This window comes from Balaenoptera ricei, chromosome 20 (genome assembly GCF_028023285.1).
Source record: "Balaenoptera ricei isolate mBalRic1 chromosome 20, mBalRic1.hap2, whole genome shotgun sequence".
Classification (NCBI taxonomy): Eukaryota; Metazoa; Chordata; class Mammalia; order Artiodactyla; family Balaenopteridae; genus Balaenoptera; species Balaenoptera ricei.
Genome location: NC_082658.1, coordinates 55,908,096 through 55,926,579, shown reverse-complemented (window position 1 = coordinate 55,926,579; position 18,484 = coordinate 55,908,096). Strand labels below are relative to the sequence as shown.

Genomic DNA, 18,484 nt, shown 5'->3' with positions numbered 1-18,484 from the left:
TTCCCTCTTCTCTATCCTTCCTTTTCTTTCTCAAATAAAATCTTTAAGCAACCACCCTGGGGTCAGGGCACTACAGGAAGATAACATAGATAGACAGATAGGTAGATAGGCAGACGGATGCCCCGAGGTTAAACATAAACTGTCACTCCTCTCTTTCTCCCCTTGTCCAGAGGCACCCCCCCCACCCCGGCCTTTACACTCACACACACGCTCTCACACTCACACACACTCACTCACTCCCTTTGCCACCTCCCATCACAATAACCTTTTACTCTCATACACAGTCTAGGCCGACCCAGCGTGCTGAAGGACACATACTTCACTGGCGGGTCCCAGGCCAGGGCTGCCAGGAGCCTGGGCAGGCGTATCAGAGACCTCTCTGCCCCTCGGGCCCGTGACCTCTGCCCTCAGTGAAGCCTGATGACTCGGGCAGCCCTTCTGCAATCACCACTTGTCTCTCTGGCCTCCTTCACAATCCAAATGTCCTTTTTTGACACAAAATAAACAGTCTTGGCCCACCCTCTCAACTTGTCCCTTTCCTTCATCCTCCTCAAACCCAGAACAAAGGAACGCCACAACTAATTCTCAACACAAACTACTGGCAGTTCCTACAAGCAGTGCTGGTGCAGGCCTCTGGGCTCTCGTTTGGGCAGTTCCCTCCACCTGGAACACGCTTCCCCCGTTGTCTACCTGGAAAATTCCTACCTAGCTTTCCAGAAACAGTTCATGGGTTACCTATAAAACCTCCCCCAACCCTTACCTTGGTTAGAATTGGCCACACCTATGCTGTGTCCCCCGCTGCATCCCAACATCTTCCCGAGACACTTTATAATGCACGTTTGTTGACAAGTCCGTCTCCTCCTTCTAGACAATGTGCTCCTTGACGAGAGGCTAGATCTTAACTGATCTTGCTAAGATCATACCAAGTGTCTGGCACAGAATTTAGGAAAGAGTCGAAGCTGGATAAATATCTGAAGAATGCATGAGTGAAGGAATGAATGGATGAACAAATGAACAAGTGAACATGATGGTTTGTGGTCCAGAAAAAAAGTTTAGTCCAGGGATGTAGGCACGAAGTCTGGATAATACCTACTTTGGTGTGTCTTAGGGCTACACAAAGACCACCCTCAAAATGACCCTAAGGAGCCAATTTAAAAGGACTCACGTGGGGACTTCCTTGGAGGTCCAGTGGTTAAGACTCAAAAAAAAAAAAAAAAAAGGAGTCACGTAAGAAGAACGTGGAGAGAGGGCAGCCAGGTGAGGTGGCCAGAGGTTCATGTAGGGTGGAGCCATGACGCGCAACAGACACTTGTGAAGATAAACAGACTGTATAACTAGGCTAGCAGTCATCTGCATCTGTGGGTACAATTTCCAACAATCTTCACACTGTATAAAGCGGTTATGCTTCCACATGGTGGGTGGGCTGGAGTTTAATTTCCATGACTCTGTGTTGGATGGAGGGAGGGAGGCCTGAGAGGCTTGGGTGACAGCAGAGAATGATGGGGAGGCTGAAGAAACAGAGGGGACCTTTGTGGGAAGAGAGAAAGATGATGGGGAGGCCTGAAGAAGAGGCGATTAAGGAAACTAGTAAAGACAGTAAGAGGAAAGAGAAGGTGAAGAGCAGAAAGGAAGGCAGGAGCCTTCAGCAGCTCCCTACGACTTTCAGCGTCCAAATCACACTCAGCTCAACCCCAGAGCCCCATGGGCTCCTCTCTGAATCCCTCTCACGCCAGCCACAGGGACCTGGCACCTGGTGACAGTGTGTCATGGGCTTCACACCTCCACGCCTTCCCTCAAGCTATTCCCTCTGCCTCCCGGAGCTAATTTTAACATTCCTCAAAAGTCACTAAAGGGTGACTTCACCCCAGGTCTTCCCGGACCCCAGAGTTCTCTTCTCTTCCCGAAGCACCCAGGCACCAAGGACAGCCAGGCTCAGCGAGCACTTCTCTGGGGTCCTGTGGTTGTTGATTTTGTTGTTTATCTCATCTCTTAGGCAGTGAGCTTCCTGCAGGCAGAAACTTTGACTGATTTCCTTTTGTAGCTCCAGGGTGCAACCTGGCTGGCCCATGAAAGATATTCCATAAACATTTGTTGAAAAGAATTGCAGCAGAATTCTGCTCTAACTGAATTTTTGAATAACAAATAAAATCCGGGCTATATCTTCACAGCATATTTAAGAACACAACTATTTTTAAATCATGAAAACACGTGTTCTTGACTGACTCCACTCTGGGCCCTCAAGGATATGGTTTCTCACTCTCTGAGTTGACCCCAGTGGGTTCCTACAAATTGGGACCATATAGGGAATTATCAGAAGGGGCTGGGAAGCCAGCCTGCACGGGTTCGTCTATAACCTATGGGTTCTGTATAAGCTTGCACGAGCTCCTCTCACTTCTCTGTGGCTCAGGGTCCTCATCTGTAAAACGGGACAACTATACCAGGATGGCAAGGCTATTTGGTGGATTAAAGGAGCTAAAAAGGCAGCGGGTAGAAGAGTGTCCCTAAGACTCTGCAAGCTTACTACGTCTTAAGTATCATGAAACGTGTGTCTTCCCCTAGTATGACACCTGTGTTATTCATTCAACAGAAACCAATCGCTTACTAGGTGCGCGGCCAGGCACGCGGCGGGAGTTCACCCCGCACTGCAATCCTTCTTCAGGAGAGCGCACCCCCTTGCCCTGCTTCCATCAGATCCTGAACTGAATGAGAGCAGGCAGTAAAATTAAGAAAAGGGCACAGTGGTTAAGAATCCCCCTGCCAGGGCAGGGGACACGGGTTCCAGCCCTGGTCCGGGAAGATCCCACATGCTGCGGAGCAACTAAGCCCGTGCTCCACAACTACTGAGCCTGCGCTCTAGAGCCTGTGAGCCACAACTACTGAAGGGCGCGCATCTAGAGCCCGTGCTCCGCAACAAGAGAAGCCACCGCAATGAGAAGCCCGCGCACCGCAACGAAGAGTAGCCCCCGCTCACTGCAACTAGAGAAAGCCCGCGTGCAGCAATGAAGACCCAACGCAGACAAAAATAAATAAATAAATAAATAAAATTTATTTAAAACAAAAAAAGAAAAGGGCACAGTTCTCTACGTGGAAAGGCTTCCTCACGCCGCGCTCCTTCAAAGTCTGGTCTCGGACCAGCACCCTCGGCATCACCTGGGAGCTCGTTAGAAACGCGGGTTCAGACCTACTTCCGCGGGGTGGGGGGCGGACCCGCGGCCCCAGTCCTCGGAAGGCCCCTCGCCGGCGGGAGCCGAATCTCGGGCGGGCCCCGCGGAGCAGTCAGCACACACAGCGGTGCTGGGGCGGCTGCGGGCGCCGGGCTGGAGCTGGTTACCTGTCAGGCACACTCGACAAGCCCACGCCCTCGGCCCAGGATGTCCAGGTAACCGAGGTGACCGGCCAGCCGGAGTCCCGGCGCCACCTGGCGGTCAAATATAGGACCTGCCCTTTCCCGGCTAAGGGAGTACCCGCTGCCTGCTGTTCGAGAGTGAAGGGACACGGGTTCCTGGGGCCGCTCTCTCCCTCAACACCCGCCGGGGCAGTCAGACCCCAAGCAGCCCCCGCCACCTGCCTGGGAACCACCGTTCCCAGACGACGCAGCTGTAGAACCCAGAGCTCCCACGGTAGGCACCAGGACCTGGAGAAGGGTTTTGCAGTTCCCCTCCGAGCCACGAGATGACGCTAGTTATCAACTTCTTTCCCAGTTTTCCCTCCGTGTTCAAACTCTGCGCCTCTCTCGCTCCAAGAAACATGGGTCTCGCGAGATCTCTCGGAAACTTACAAAACCGGAAGCTGTGTGTGGATCTCTTTCCTTTTGTGGCCATCGCTGGATCGCTAGCGGGTGAGTTTGCCGGGACAACGCGTATAATCCGCAGCCATCCGTTCACGGGCCTGGTGTATCTCGACCCCGGGGGCCCCGATACTGTTCCGGTGGCCGAGTAGCAGCCGGGAAGGGGGGCCAGGATGGTCTCGGCCTGTCTTTCTCCTAGCTCAAGGACCGCCGGGGTGGGGAAGGGAGGAGGAAAGAGGATTTGGGGACTTGGAAACGGGAGCTGAAGGGGAGGCAGCTGAAGGGGAGGGAGCCTATGGTGATGGAGTCTAGTCTGGACAGTGTAGTTTCCTAAAGAATGGTCTCAAGATAGCCTCTTGGTAAATCTACCGAACTTTCAGACGGCGCTCGCCCATTGTAAGGCTTCTTGGACCCGAGTTCTGTCCATTTTCCAGGTTCGGGATGAGGGCCTGATTTCTTTCATTTGGGATGGGGCTAAAGGTGTTCACTCTCAAGTTCGTAGATTAACGTTGGTTGGTCTTTCTAAAACGTGATGTGATGTTTGAATTGTCAGTCTGCTTTGCCCTAATTCAGCGGAAATATAAGTGCTGTTTTAGCTTCCTTACGCAGTAGTTATGCAGTTTGAGTGTGTAAACAAAAAGTTTAATTACAACAGGTGCGTTGGTAATGGAACGTTCTTCTGTTCCATAAGCAAATACAGAAAACATCCCAGTAAAGCAATTCACTACAGGCAGTTTTTGATGGAGTTAAAGAATGTGACAGCTTTTGTGAGCATTCTAAACTTTCAAGATGAAATTGTTGCAGTTTCTTGTTTGTAAACTGAGTGAGATTTGGTCATTTAAGGATTTACACCTCTTTTAACTTTTTATTTAGCCGAAATGAAGTTCAATCCCTTTGTGACCTCTGACCGAAGCAAGAACCGGAAAAGGCATTTCAATGCGCCTTCCCACATTCGCAGGAAGATTATGTCTTCCCCTCTTTCTAAAGAACTGAGACAGAAGTACAATGTCCGATCCATGCCCATCCGGAAGGATGATGAAGTTCAGGTATGTGCCGGGTTCAGGTCATCTTGGCGAATATCCCACACATTAGGCATAGACGATGGATTGCATTCTGAGAGTGATACATCTGAGACACTGGCTCCCAGAACAGGACTGCAAAAGGAGTTGAGCTGGGGACTAAACAAAAAGTATGCTGCTTTCTTCACCTTTACACTTTGGTGAAAATCAATTGTCTCAAGCATCAGATGCAGTCTTAATGAAACAGAAGAAAGGGGGTTTGGAACCAGAATCTTAGTTTGGAGTTATCATTTTCTGGGTATGTTTGGGCATTGGAGAGGCATTTGAGGACCAGTAAGCAATTCTGCGTCTGAATCAAAATCCATATATAAGTTACAACTGAGCTGTAGTTTCATATGATTGTTTGAGAGTACCAGTAAATAATGTATTAAATCTATTTAAGTGAAAATTTCTATTAATGTTTCTTAGCTGTAACTTGCAGCTAGTGATTAAGATTCAAGCAGTCTCTAAAGCAGCTTACATGTTACCAGCATTTCATGACATGAATAGCCATTTGTCGCTCCTGTGCTGGTCCTAAAATTGCCAGTAGTTTTCGGAGGCAGTCTTCCCTGCTTTCTGCGACTGGGAAGAAACATCTGTTCAGAAGCACTTTGGCAAGCTGAGGATGGTTGGGACTTCCGGGTACAGAACGATGTTAGTTAACCTCAGGGAAAGAAGTGGCATGTTCCCTTAAATATTAGCTGCTGCCCATTCTTTGGCACTTAGTTGGGCCCTTTAATGGGTTGTGAATTTAATATTTATGGCCTGTTGTTCCCTTTGAGATGGAGTGACAGTATCCTTGTCAACTTGGTACAAAAAACCAAGGTGGGCTTGTTCCTCGTTTTTAACCTTTTAACAAGCCCACCACTGCTGGTGGATCATCAGTTGTAGGATGCCCTGTCCATCACTGTAGATTTATATGGAGCACAGTTTATTTCCAGGTTAATTGAAGCCAGAGATAGAATTATTGGCACATTTCCATTAATGATTAGGTCTTTCAAAATTGGAAGATCCTGTATATCTGATAAAGTGAATGGTGTTTACCTGATTCATAGGTTTCCTGATTGTCGAGTTTAATATTCTTTTAACCACATACATCTTTTATTTTTGAATTTGCATTTAGGTTGTACGAGGGCACTACAAAGGGCAGCAAATTGGCAAAGTAGTCCAGGTTTACAGGAAGAAGTATGTCATCTACATTGAACGAGTGCAGCGGGAGAAGGCTAATGGCACAACTGTCCATGTGGGCATTCACCCCAGCAAGGTGGGTGTTTTTAAGAATGCTTGAGAGGGGAGAAGGAAATTTTAACAGTTATTCTGTATGTGTATTTAATGTACCTTGTCCTTAAAAGCTATTAGTAAGCTGATCGATCAATCTAAAAATGAATAGATCTTAAAATCTAGGAAATTGGGTAATTTTTAGATGATATGGAGCGGATACCCTGTGTATTAAACAGAATTGAGTAAACAGTAAGGCACATTTACAGCCCTGCAAAGTAGGTATTAAATCATTTGCAGATGGAAAAAATCTAGACCTCAGAGTCTAGATCCCATTGATACTGGTATCTAAGCCAAAATAGAAGATAATGGTCTGATTCTCATGTCCTGGACTTCAATGTGAATTCTCCAATACTGCTGTCTAATTTCTCTCAATTAAAAAAATATGTTTAATATAAAGGGAATAAATGTACTTGGTGCCTATTCAAATAATGAGGTGTTCGTTTTTTAAGATCTTGAGTTGGCACCACAAATCTAATCTTCAAACTACAGGGAAGTCGAAAGACTAGTACAGCTGTTGCATATCTTTCACCTAGAATTCACAACTACTATTTTCTTTGCCCTTTTCCCTACCCACCAGTGGATTACAAACATCGTGGCACTTCACCTCTAATTACTTTAGTATGTATCTCTTAAGAGCGAGGACTTTCCCATTCTTTATTACAGTCTTATTTTTGCCCCCAACTAGATCAGCCATTGTCAAGGTCACCAATCCAGTGACCGATTCTTAGTGTTTTCTGAACTTAATGCAGCATTTGACACAGTTGATCTTCCTCTTTATGGCTCATCTTCATCTCTTATTCCAGACAAACCTCAATATCCAGTTGACTAGTTTGCATGTCAACTTAGATATCTAATCAATATCTCAAACCTGACATGTTTAAACTCCTGGTTTTATCCTTGAACCCTCTTGCAGTTTGTTACCGTCACTGTGTGTGGCAGCTTTGTCCTAATTGCTCAGGCCAAAATATCATTATTATTATATACCCCACATCAGTCGATAAGACCTGTTGACTGCTGTCACATTGTATCCAGATATTGTTACCATCAGAGTGGCCTACAAGACTTCTGGCTGCGTTGGGTCTTCCTTGCAGTGTGCAGGCTTTCTCTAGTTGTGGCGAGCGGGGCTACTCGTTGCGGTGTGCGGGCTTCTCATTGTGGTGGCTTCTCTTGTTGCAGAGCATGGGATCTAGGTGCACAGGCTTCAGTAGTTGCAGCACTTGGGCTCAGTAGTTGTGGCTCATGGGCTCTAGAGCACAGGCTCAGTAGTTGTGGCGCATGGCCTTAGTTGTTCCGCGGCATGTGGGATCTTCCTGGACCAGGGCTTGAACCCGTGTCCCCCACAGTGGCAGGTGGATTCTTAACCATTGCGCTACCAGGGAAGTCCCATCACCAGCTACTTTTTTTTTTTTTAATTTTATTTATTTATTTTTGGCTGCGTTGGGTCTTCATTGCTGTGTGCAGGCTTTCTCTAGTTGCGGCGAGTGGGGGCCACCCTTCATCGCGGTGCGCGGGCCTCTCACTATCGCGGCCTCTCTTGTTGCGGAGCACAGGCTCCAGACGCGCAGGCTCAGTAGTTGTGGCTCACGGGCCCAGTTGCTCCGCGGCATGTGGGATCTTCCCAGACCAGGGCTCGAACCCGTGTCCCCTGCATTAGCAGGCGGATTCTCAACCACTGCGCCACCAGGGAAGCCCCCAGCTACTTCTTGATGTCACCTTATTCCACTCTCCATGTTCTAGTCCACTGGCCTCTTTACTGTTCTGCAGCCGTGCTCCTCAGTGTGTCTGCTGGTGGCAGCATCACCTGGCAACTTCATAGAATTGTCCATTCTGTTCCCAGGTCTACTGAAGCAGAATTTGGGGGTGGGACCCAGGGGTCTATTTTAACAAGCCCTCCAGACACACTCAAATTTGAGAAACACACCTGTTAAACTTAGAAGTTCTTCTGCCTCTGGACTTTTGTGCTTGCTGTTCTGTTTGGAATACTCTACTCCCTCTAATCAGGTCTCTGTTCAAATATAGACCTTTCCGTGAGGCTTTGCCTGATCTCAATATGATTTAGCCCCTGTCCTCCAGCATTCCATCTCATATTAGATATAACCTCCATGGCGGTGGAGATTGTCTTTTGGTCGCTATGCTATATTTCCAGACCTTGGTCAGTGCTGTCTTTGCCTTCCCTCACTTTCCTTTCTAAGACTAAAATTTATCATAATCTGGGTGTCTTTAGTGACAAATCTGTTGGAGTAAGGTCTGTTCTGTGACTTCACTAAAGGTTTTGCAGGTTGAAGCATGTGTGAAGGCTACATTTAATTTCCAACTTTGTGGTATTAATGTTACTATAGAAACAAAAATGTGTATGACTTTGTTAGCTTATAAAACTAAGGAGTGAAATAGTTGAAACGTTTTACAGTAGAAAAAGAAGCTGATTTTATAATAAAGCACAGAAGAGGATGTGAGAAGAACCACCAGTGCCACATTGCCTTCTCCTTTGTTGGCTGAGCATTAGTGAACATTTAAGCCAGGTTTGGGGGTAAAGAATCATTTCTGGCGCTTCAGTGTTTACGTGTCCACTCCCACAGGTGTGGGGAATGGCACTGAATGTTGGGCCTTCCCACGTGTTCTGTGTTGGTAATTGTTTAAAGCTCAGGAGCATTTTTTCTTATTTGTCTGCAGGTGGTTATCACCAGACTAAAACTGGACAAAGACCGCAAAAAGATCCTCGAACGTAAAGCCAAATCTCGCCAAGTAGGAAAAGAAAAGGGCAAATATAAGGAAGAAACAATTGAGAAGATGCAGGAATGAAGTAATCTTGTATATAACTTTCATTAAAAACTGTTAAAATGAAGAGTCTTTGTGTACTTGCGGTGCTTTGAGACGCTGACTAGATTTCGGTGGGTCAGTTTTCAGGGAAGTTCAGGTTATGTTAGCTATCTAAGTAGGGGCAGACTACCCTTATCTTGTGGCTTGATTCCAGTAATGAAAAGTACTGTTTAGAGAGAGTTGTTTTTTTAACCAACTTTGAGCATCAGTTCTTTTTTTTTTAATGTATTTATTTTTAGCTGCGTTGGGTCTTCGTTGCTGCGCTTGGGCTTCTCATTGCGGTGGCTTCTCTTGTTGGGGAGCACGGGCTCTAGGCGCGCAGGCTTCACGTGGGCTCTAGACCACAGGCTCAGTAGTTGTGGTGCAGGGCTTAGCTGCTCTGCAGCATGTGGGATCTGCCAGGACCAGAGCTTGAACCCGTGTCCCCTGCATTGGCAGGCGGATTCTTAACCACTGCACGACCAGGGAAGTCCCAAGCATCAGTTCTTTAATGATTGAGATGCTTTCTAACAATATTCCGAAATGGGGACTAATAAAATAGTGATTTTTTTTTACAGCAGGCAGCAGCACTTTGGGGTAAAGCTGAATACCCCAGGACCCCCTTTACCACCTTGTTTTCTGCACTGATGTGTGAGTGCTGTTAGACCAAAATGAATCTTTAGCTTACAATCTGAAGCAGAAAGTGCTCACCTAAAATGCAGTTTCTCCTAGAGGAATAAGCGATACCATATACAGAGTAATTGTTGGCAACACCTTCCTCACTTTAGACTTAAGCATTTAAACGTGTAGGACGATGAATGCGGTTTACCTTCCAGGCTGGAGGCGAGCATGCATTTATCTTGGAGCCTTTACGACAACGGGAAATAGGTGACCAATTTTGCCGCCGCCGGAGACCTGAGTTAGTGGCTGGCTTAGCCAAGGTCGCACCTGGGCCGGCCCCAGCTATCACCTCAGTGATCTCACTCACCGCAGCTTCCGCCGAGCACGTTGCAGACTGGGCAGGACCCCGGAACACAGCCTCCGTAACCGAGAATAGGAGTAAGGTTCCTTCCCGCCGCGGCGTCTGCAGAGGGCCCCTCGGGAGGGGCGGGGCTTCCGGCCGGCGCGGAGCCGCTTCCGGCCGGCACGGCCGGCCTCCGCCGCCGCGGGCCCACGCGGGCGGGAGGGGACCGGGCGGCGCGGGCGGACGCGGCCGTGGGTGGGGCGGGCTTCCGACCCTGCGGCCCTGGCGTATTCCTTTCACCTTCCGGACCTCCCTCTCCTGCAAAACCACCCGGATCGGCCTCTCTTCCCGCTGGCCTGGCTAATTCATTTCACTCCTCCTCCGGAGTTGGCTGCCCTCGGAGGAGTGGGCGGGCCCGACTAGCAGGCTGAACCCGCGTGGAGCCTGGCGCGGTGGTGCCGAGACCGCGGGACTCAGGACGGCACAAAGGACTTGATGCCCGAACCAAGTTTTCGGGAATAATCGGGAGTTTGTATTGTGGAAGGTGCGGGGACACTGCACTAAGTGCATTATCTGCATTATCACCGAGTCTTCCCAACAACTCGTTGTGATGGAGAGTGGTATTTTCCCCATTTTATAGTTGCGGAAAACGAAGCCTCAGTAACTTTGCCCAGCCTACTCACACAGTAAATGATAGCGTCAGAAATTGACTTACCATGCCTCTGCAGTGCCTCTCTTCTATACCTGTAAGCCAAGTGCTTGACAAATGCCCTTTGAACATCTTTCGTCTCAGCTCTGTATTCATCGGCTCTCTGAGGGGATACAGCGAGGCAGAAGCCTCAGCCCCTGCCTTCTAGATTTGTACACTTGAACCAGTCGACTGAAAATGCAAAGCGCTCCATGAGTGGTGCGGGCTGTTCAGAGGCGGGAGAGATGGCAGTCAGCTGGAGCGCATCAGGAAGGATGCTGATTTGAGCTGGGTGTGATTTGGAAGAACCTGTTCCAGGTCCGGGACAGCCAAAGCAAAGACTCGCAGGTGGGTGAGGAAGGAAGATCTTTCCAGTTTTCTCTAAACAAGCTCATTTATCAGCCCACCAGCACAGATCACACCAGGAAGTTGGCCATCTTTCTTTGGGGCCTCGTTTCTTTCCTTTTGCTTTAGAACAGGTGTTGCAAATTCAGGTAACTACAGGGGTGGGCAGCTAAGGTGAATAGTTAGTAGCTGGCTTAAAGACTGTGGGAAACAGAGTGTAGACTATCTAAAGGAAGTGGCTGCCTCCCCACTCCAGCCAGTTGTTGCCAAGTAACAAAGCTCCCAGTATGACTGCATCGTCCCATTTTTCATGAAAGCCAGAAATCTAGATTTTTACATGAACTCCCCAGTCTGTAAATATAGGTAAACCATTCAATTTTTAAAGCACAAACACTGGGTAGACCAACCAACATCCGTCTATTAGCCAAATGTGACTCTTGGGCTGTGCTTTAGAATTTCATGGTATAGGGTAAGGACCAGTTCTCATATTAAAGACTTGAGATTTTTCCATCTTTTGATTATAAACTATTTCTAGCGTGTCTTCTTCATTCTTTTATAGGATGGAGATGAGGCCTTTCCTTCCCATGTAGTTCCCTGAAGGGCCTCAAATAGCAGCCAGTGCAGCCAATTTCTGAGAGATGCTGGTTTCAGTGAGAAGTCTGGAAGGTGCTTCTCCTGGATCCCATTGAATATCTTGTGGTTTCAAGTCTCTTCTAAGGACTGTGGGATGATAATACATATTCCTTGGGAAACAAAGCCCCATGTCAATGATTATATGGGACTGGTGGATGAAACAGACTGGTTTATTTACTGCAGGACTTCTCAGAGCCTTTAAAAATGTCAGTTTGCACCGAGGGTCTTGAGCTCAGGCTTAAAGAGCATATGATAAACATTCTGTTTCTTCGATCCTGAAATGCATATTTTTCACCTTTAAAAAATCTGGATGTGTGGGCAATTCCCTGGCGGTTCAGTGGTTAAGACTCTATACTTCCATTGCAAGGGGCACGGGTTCAATCCCTGGTTGGGGAACTAAGATTCCGCATGCCGCGCAGCGTGGCAAAAAAAAAAAATCTGGATATATTCATTTAATATAGGGCCTCAGTTTTTCCTCTCAAAGGAAAATTGTCATTATGTTAGTGGTTTTACAGTCAGCAGTGTCTTTAGAATCAGGAATGTTCCATGGTTAACCAGTGATGCCAGTCGAGGGAATTCGAAGCCTTTTTAGTGGAGGACATTCAGGATCTGGAAGCAGGCTCAGCTTAACTGAGACTCTTGCTCAGAGCTTTTAATTGTTTGCATCGGGACTTCCCTGGTGGTCCAGTGGTTAAGACTCCACGCTCCCAATGCGGGGGGCCCGGGTACCATCCCTGGTCAGGGAACTAAATCCCACATGCATGCCACAACCAAGAGCCCGTGTGCCACAACTAAGACCCAGCACGGCCAAACAAATAAATAAATATTAAAAAATATACATATTTTTTTAAAAATGTTTCCATCTTTCTCTGCTTCTCAGGATTCTGCCCTACCCCTCAGCTCTTCATCTGATGGTTGGCATCTCGGGGATCTTGTTTTCCTAAGATTATTGGAATTCCAGTGATCATCACATGAACTCTTCCCCTGGCCTCATCACCATCCTGTGTTCCAGAGTTGTTCTAACTAAGGAACCTCGGTTTAGACACCTGAGTATCAAGTTCTCTTCCGGAGGAATTCTCCAATCTTGGTGGAGTGTGGACTCCATTTCGGGTATCTCTTTGGCATGATAATCTCCTGACATATCTCTATGTCCCTAGATGTAATCTTTTCATTTCTGGAAACAGGCCCTGCTGCCTCTGTTCAGAACCATCAGGCCTGTACCTGAAAGTGTCTCCCGGCCTTGGAGTGCTCAAGTTCTCTTGGACTCTCTGCTTCATTCTGGAAATATGTGGGCTCCAGCTCAGGCAGTGTCAAAACAGGTCAGGCCTACAGACCTCCCAGGAGGACAAAACCCCTCTTCCTCACCCATGTAGCTGGATTCATCTTGCTAGATATGAGACCTTTCCTCTCCCTCTGTTATCTTTTCTTTGTGTAATACTCACGTGACTGACATTCAGTCATGCGTGTGGGCGCGCCTTTGTTCCCAGTACCTCCACTGTCTCTTTCCCAGTCCTGCTGCAGCTACTCCGTAGCCCAGGACCCGAGACAGAACCGCCCCTGTGGCAGCAGCTGGCATCATTTCAGGAGGCTGTGACATTTGAGGATGTGACCAGAGATTGGAAGTGTCAAGAGGCCTCTCAGAAGGATTGCAGCAGGGACACAATGCTGGAACAGTTGCAAGAAGCCAGTCCCTCAGGGTAAGGACTTGTCTTCATTTACTAATCCTGTGTACAATCGATGGGGAAAACCATCATTTAAAAATATCCCAGGAATTCCCTGGCCGTCCTGTGGTTAGGACTCCACGCTTCCACTTCAGGGGATCCGGGTTCGATCCCTGGTCAGGGAACTAAGATCCCCCCGCCCTCCCTCCCCAACCCCGCTGCAAGCCACGTGGTGTGGCCAAAAAAAACCCAAAAAAATCCCACCGCGTTCTCCTTGAGTCTCCTAAAATGAGGACTGACTCTTCAGCCACAAGAAGTTAAGTTGATTGTGGGAAAGCTAAAAAGTCCTCTCTGGCGCTAACTTCAAGTTCACAATTTACTATTGTTATGTGGGTTCCTTCTAGCAACGTTCTCCCATTTATATTATTTTAAAAGGAATGGAGGATGAGATATCAGCCTATTATTGCCTTAGGCATTTCCATTTATCCTCTCCTCTTCAGTTAGCAAAGACAAGTTAATTAGGTTTCACTGTTTGAGCTAACAGTTTTATTATTTACTCTGTTTGCCTAAAGTCAAAAATTGCTACATATTTATATATATATCTTGCTGATTTAAAATTCTGTTGACATGCTCTGGTTTTGAATGGGCCCAGTGGGCCCTCTAGTTATCTTTATTCTTTATTTATTTGGTTGTGCCTGATCTTAGTTGCGGCATGCGAGCTCTTAGTTGCAGCATGCATGTGGGATCTAGTTCCCTGACCAGGGATTGAACCCGGGGCCCCTGCATTGGGAGCACGGAGTCTTAACCACTGTGCCACCAGGGAAGTCCCTCTAGTTATCTTTATTCTGTTATTGCTTTATACCATTACCTTAGTAATCTTCCTTCCATGTGTTCAAAAATCAGATGAAAGAGTTAATGAGGAACTTTGGAGGGAAGGTCTTCCAGATGGAATATCAGCAAACTTAACCTTGTTCTGTTTCTTTCTGCCTTTCTTAGGATCCTTCTTACAGTTCTCCATGATGCCACAGAGAGCTGGAAATGATCCCCCTGGTATTTCAAATCCAAGTGAAATGGAAAAGGAGATAAGTAACATGAGAGAAAAGTTTCTCATCAGCGTGACAAAGTTAGTGGAAAGCAAAAGTTACAACAGTAAGGTATTTTCCAAAGAAAAGTACTTTCAAACAATAAAGGAAGTGAAAGAAGCTAAGGAGAAGGGGAGGAAGTCATCACGTGATTATCGCCGTGCAGCAAAATATGACGTGATCTCTGTACAGGGCACAGAGAAACTAATAGAGGCTACTCACGGAGAACGAGATCGAATACAGTATTACGTACACAAGGAAGAGCTGTTTGATATTCTTCACGACACACATCTCAGTATTGGCCACGGCGGGCGGACACGCATGCTCAAGGAGCTGCAAGGAAAATATGAGAATGTCACCAAAGAAGTCATTGTCTTATATCTGACTCTGTGTAAACAGTGCCACCAGAAGAACCCAGTATCCAAGAGAGGGCTCGCACCCAAGCCCACGCCATTTAAGGACACTGACTCCAGATGCCAAGTTGAAATCCTTGACATGCAGTCAAATGCTGATGGTGAGTTCAAGTTTATTTTATATTACCAGGACCACTTGACCAAGTTTATTATTTTACGGCCATTAAAGGCCAAACAGGTCCATGAGGTGGTCGCTGTCCTGTTGGATATTTTCACAGTTCTTGGCACACCCACCATGTTAGAATCTGACAGTGGCTTGGAGTTCACAAACCAGGTTGTCAATGAGCTCAATGAGGTATGGCCAGACCTAAAGATTGTCCCTGGTAAGTACCACCCTGGCCAAGGCCAGGGCTCCCTGGAGCAAGCAAGCCGTGATGTCAAGAACATGCTGAGTGCCTGCATGCAGAGTAACCGTTCAGGTCACTGGGCCGAAGGCCTGCGATTCATGCAGACGGGGAGGAATCAGGCCTTTGATGTTTCCTTGCAGCAAAGTCCATATGAGGCGATGTTTGGTTGTAAAGCCAAATGTGGACTCTATTCCTCACACTTACCCCGGGAAACCGTGGCTGTTTTACAAACAGAAGAAGAACTAGAAATTGCTGAAGAACAGCTAGAAAGCAGCCTTTGGATCAGGCAGGAAGAAAGAGCTGAGGTCGGAGCAGACCGATCTGACATGGACGAGGACGTCAATCCCACTCCTCCCGAAGCTGCAGAGCCCAGCACCTCCCAAGGGGCCCCAGGTCTCTTCTGCTGGTGAACAGACACCTGCCTCTGGGCACCGTGTAGCCACCTGAGAACTGTTGCCAAGGCCCCAGATGCAAGGAATGAAGGCCACACTCTCAGGAAAGCTGTCCATGGTAGTCCTGGCTCACAGGGGGAAAGCAACTTGGGTCTCTGATCTCGGGCTGCCATAAAACATTACCACAAATGTGGAGGCTTAAAACAACAGCACTTTCTTCTCCCATAGTTCTGGAGGCTAGAGGTCTGAAATCAAGGTGTTGGCAGGGTTCGTCCCTTCTGGAGGCTCTGAGGGAGAATCCATTCCATGCCTTTCTCCTTTGGTGGCTGCCGGCAGTCCTTGCATCCCTTGGCTTAGAGTAGCACAGATCCGGTCTCTGCCTCGTCTGCACGTGGGTCTTCATGTGGCCTTCTCCCCTCTGTCTGTCTGTGTGCTCCTTTTCTGTCTCTTACAAGGACACTGTTGGACACCAAATCTATGTCGTTGGACTTAGGGCCCATCCTAATTGAGGATGATCTCATCTCAAGATCCTTTTTTTTCAATTAATTTATTTACTTTTGGCTGCGTTGGATCTTCGTTGCTGCGAGTGGGCTTTCTCTTAGCTGCAGCGAGCAGGGGCTACTCTTTGTTGCAGTGTGTGGGCTTCTCCTTGCCATGGCTTCTGTTGTTGCAGAGCACGGTCTCTAGGTGTGTGGGCTTCAGTAGTTGTGGCACATGGGCTCAGTAATTGTGGCGCATGGACTCAGTAGTTGTGGCTCACAGGCTCTAGAGCACAGGCTCAGTAGTTGTGACACACGGGCTTAGTTGCTCCATGGCATGTGGGATCTTCCAGGATCAGGGATCGAACCCGTGTCCCCTGCATTGGCAGGCAGATTCTTAACCACTCTGCCACCAGGGAAGTCCCTCAAGATCCTTAATTTCATCTGTGAAGACCCTTTTTCCAAGTAAGGTCACATTCACGGGTGCTAGGGGTTTGGACTTGGACGTATCTTTTTGGGGGGCTGCAGTTCTACCAACTACAGTCAGTGGAAGAGTATGTTTGCCTGCAGAACATGAACTGATGGGGTCTGAGGCCTGTAGAGCTGGTGGGACTGCCCTACATATATCTAGTGCCTGTTCCTGCTTCTAGACACATAACCCAAAAGATGGGGGCATCAGAGAAGAAGATGTAGGTGAAGGACAAATAACGAGAAGAAAAGAGGTTGATCTAACATGCCCCAGAGATTGCCTGCCCCACCAGGCAATCAAGTTTCCTGCTTCAAGAGAAACCTGATATACCATGCCGGCTCTCAGAATGGCACCCACAGGGATTATTGTGTGATGTGTCTGAAACATATTTTAAAAATAGGTCAAAATTAAGGCATGGCTGGGATTTGGGTCTGAGTCTGCCAGTTTTCTATGCTTCAGGCACAGCACAACATGTATTCTTGGAAAGGGTCAGTGCATTCCAGGAAGTGACCAGTAGCAGGGAAACAACTAAGGACTCCGGAGCAAAATGCAAAAGTTGGCCTGAGGTCACTGCTCCAACCAGAGAAGAATAGAGCAAAGGCCAGTCTGGGTCATAGTTCAGAGTAAAGGGAAGAGTAATACCCAGGATCTGTGCACTGCTGTATTCTCAAGGCCTGGAAGAGTACATAGCCCGTGGGAGGTGTTCAGTAAGGATTTGTTGAGTGAACAAATGATTCTTCAGAGATGGACACTGGGAAGGAGAAGGGGCCTGCAGTCCCTTATTCTCCCGTTCATTCTTCCTGCCTATCCTAGAGCCATCTCAAAACCATTCTGATTGCCCCTGGCGCTGGTTTCGTCTTCTGAAAGAGGCAAGAACAGTCCTGATGGCGCCTACCTCATGGGGTCATTGTGAAAGACAGTGAGATAATGCATGTGAAGTTCTAGATGTGAGTTGTCCTTGCTATCAGCAGATCTTATCCTCCTTGTGAGAGTTGGAGATCTCTGTTGCCATTCTTTTGCTGATTAAACAGTGTTAAGCTGGATATCCAGGAAGGCTGCATTATTATTAGAAAGGAGATGATATCACTTTCCAGCTTGTTTGGGGGGACCAGAATCTTGCTCTATCCTTGGCCAGCACCTCACGTTCCGCCCTTTCTATATCACTCAGGCTAGCAGGGCCTTGGAGGCCCAACTTGACTGATGGTGCCAGCCCTCCCCCCACGCTGACTTCCTGGTTGCGGAGCAAACCAGGAACCACATCATCAACTCGTGTGGGTGAGAGGTGAGATGAGGCACGACACTACTGCCTTTCCCAGGGGGTGGCCACAAATAACCTAGGTTTCCGGAGCTGCTGCATCAGTCTTCCTCCTTTGCTCCTTAGGGTTGGCAGTGGAGAGAGCTGGAGTGGACACCCAGACCCAGTCCAGCCTTACTCTGCATTAACACATTTCAGCATCTGGAACAGAACTGGCTGCTTTCAATTTGCATATATATTTTGTCCACTTAATGTTTTTTAAATGTAAAAAAATTAATTGCCATCACTTTCAAAACAGAAGATTTCGTATAAAAATCTGGATGTCCAATACCTCTTGAAAACTTGGAAGATCTGGCCCCCCGCATTTTTGCAGGGCAGCAGAGGACCAAGTGGTAACCCCCAGGAGGCAGGCCTGCGTTCTACACTTGGCCACCATCTGGGCCATTCCTGTATTTTTGCATATGCATTTCCGTGGCCTGTTGTTAAAGAAAGGCAGATGACCTATGGTTTTCTCAGGGTATATGCCCAGTAGTGGGATTGCTGGGTCGTATGGTAGTTCTATTTGTAGTTTTTTAAGGAACCTCCATACTGTTCTCCATAGTGGTCAAAAAGTGTCATGTACCACAATGTTCATTGCAGCTCTATTTACAATAGCCAGGACCTGGAAGCAACCTAAATGTCCATCGACAGACGAATGGATAAAGAAGATGTGGCACATATATACAATGGAATATTACTCAGCCATAAAAAGAAATGAAATGGAGGTATTTGTAATGAGGTGGATGGAGTTAGAGTCTGTCATACAGAGTGAAGTAAGTCAGAAAGAGAAAAACA

The 18,484-nt window shown here is 47.6% G+C and overlaps 2 protein-coding genes across 2 annotated transcripts; both read left to right on the top strand.

Annotated features, from left to right (window-relative positions):
- The first annotated feature begins 3,736 nt into the window (after positions 1–3,736).
- Positions 3,737–8,968, top strand: RPL26 (ribosomal protein L26). The gene is made up of 4 exons (XM_059908115.1): positions 3,737–3,838; positions 4,661–4,833; positions 5,969–6,109; positions 8,797–8,968. The coding sequence occupies exons 1-4, from the start codon at positions 3,748–3,750 to the stop codon at positions 8,923–8,925; spliced, it is 534 nt and encodes a 177-aa protein (XP_059764098.1). The 5' UTR covers positions 3,737–3,747; the 3' UTR covers positions 8,926–8,968.
- A 1,143-nt stretch (positions 8,969–10,111) lies between these two features.
- KRBA2 (KRAB-A domain containing 2) lies at positions 10,112–18,484 on the top strand. Its single transcript, XM_059907561.1, is given in 5 exon segments — positions 10,112–10,922; positions 12,433–12,662; positions 13,063–13,223; positions 13,225–13,249; positions 14,210–18,484. Coding segments are annotated over 4 exon segments (1,581 nt in total). The 5' UTR covers positions 10,112–10,922; positions 12,433–12,523; the 3' UTR covers positions 15,466–18,484.

Coding starts and splice junctions, on each gene's coding strand:
- RPL26 (XM_059908115.1), top strand. CDS start 3,748: ATGGGTCTCGCGAGATCTCTCGGAAACTTACAAAACCGGAAGCTGTGT. Junction 3,839..4,660: donor CATCGCTGGATCGCTAGCGG/GTGAGTTTGCCG, acceptor CTTTTTATTTAG/CCGAAATGAAGTTCAATCCC. Junction 4,834..5,968: donor GGAAGGATGATGAAGTTCAG/GTATGTGCCGGG, acceptor ATTTGCATTTAG/GTTGTACGAGGGCACTACAA.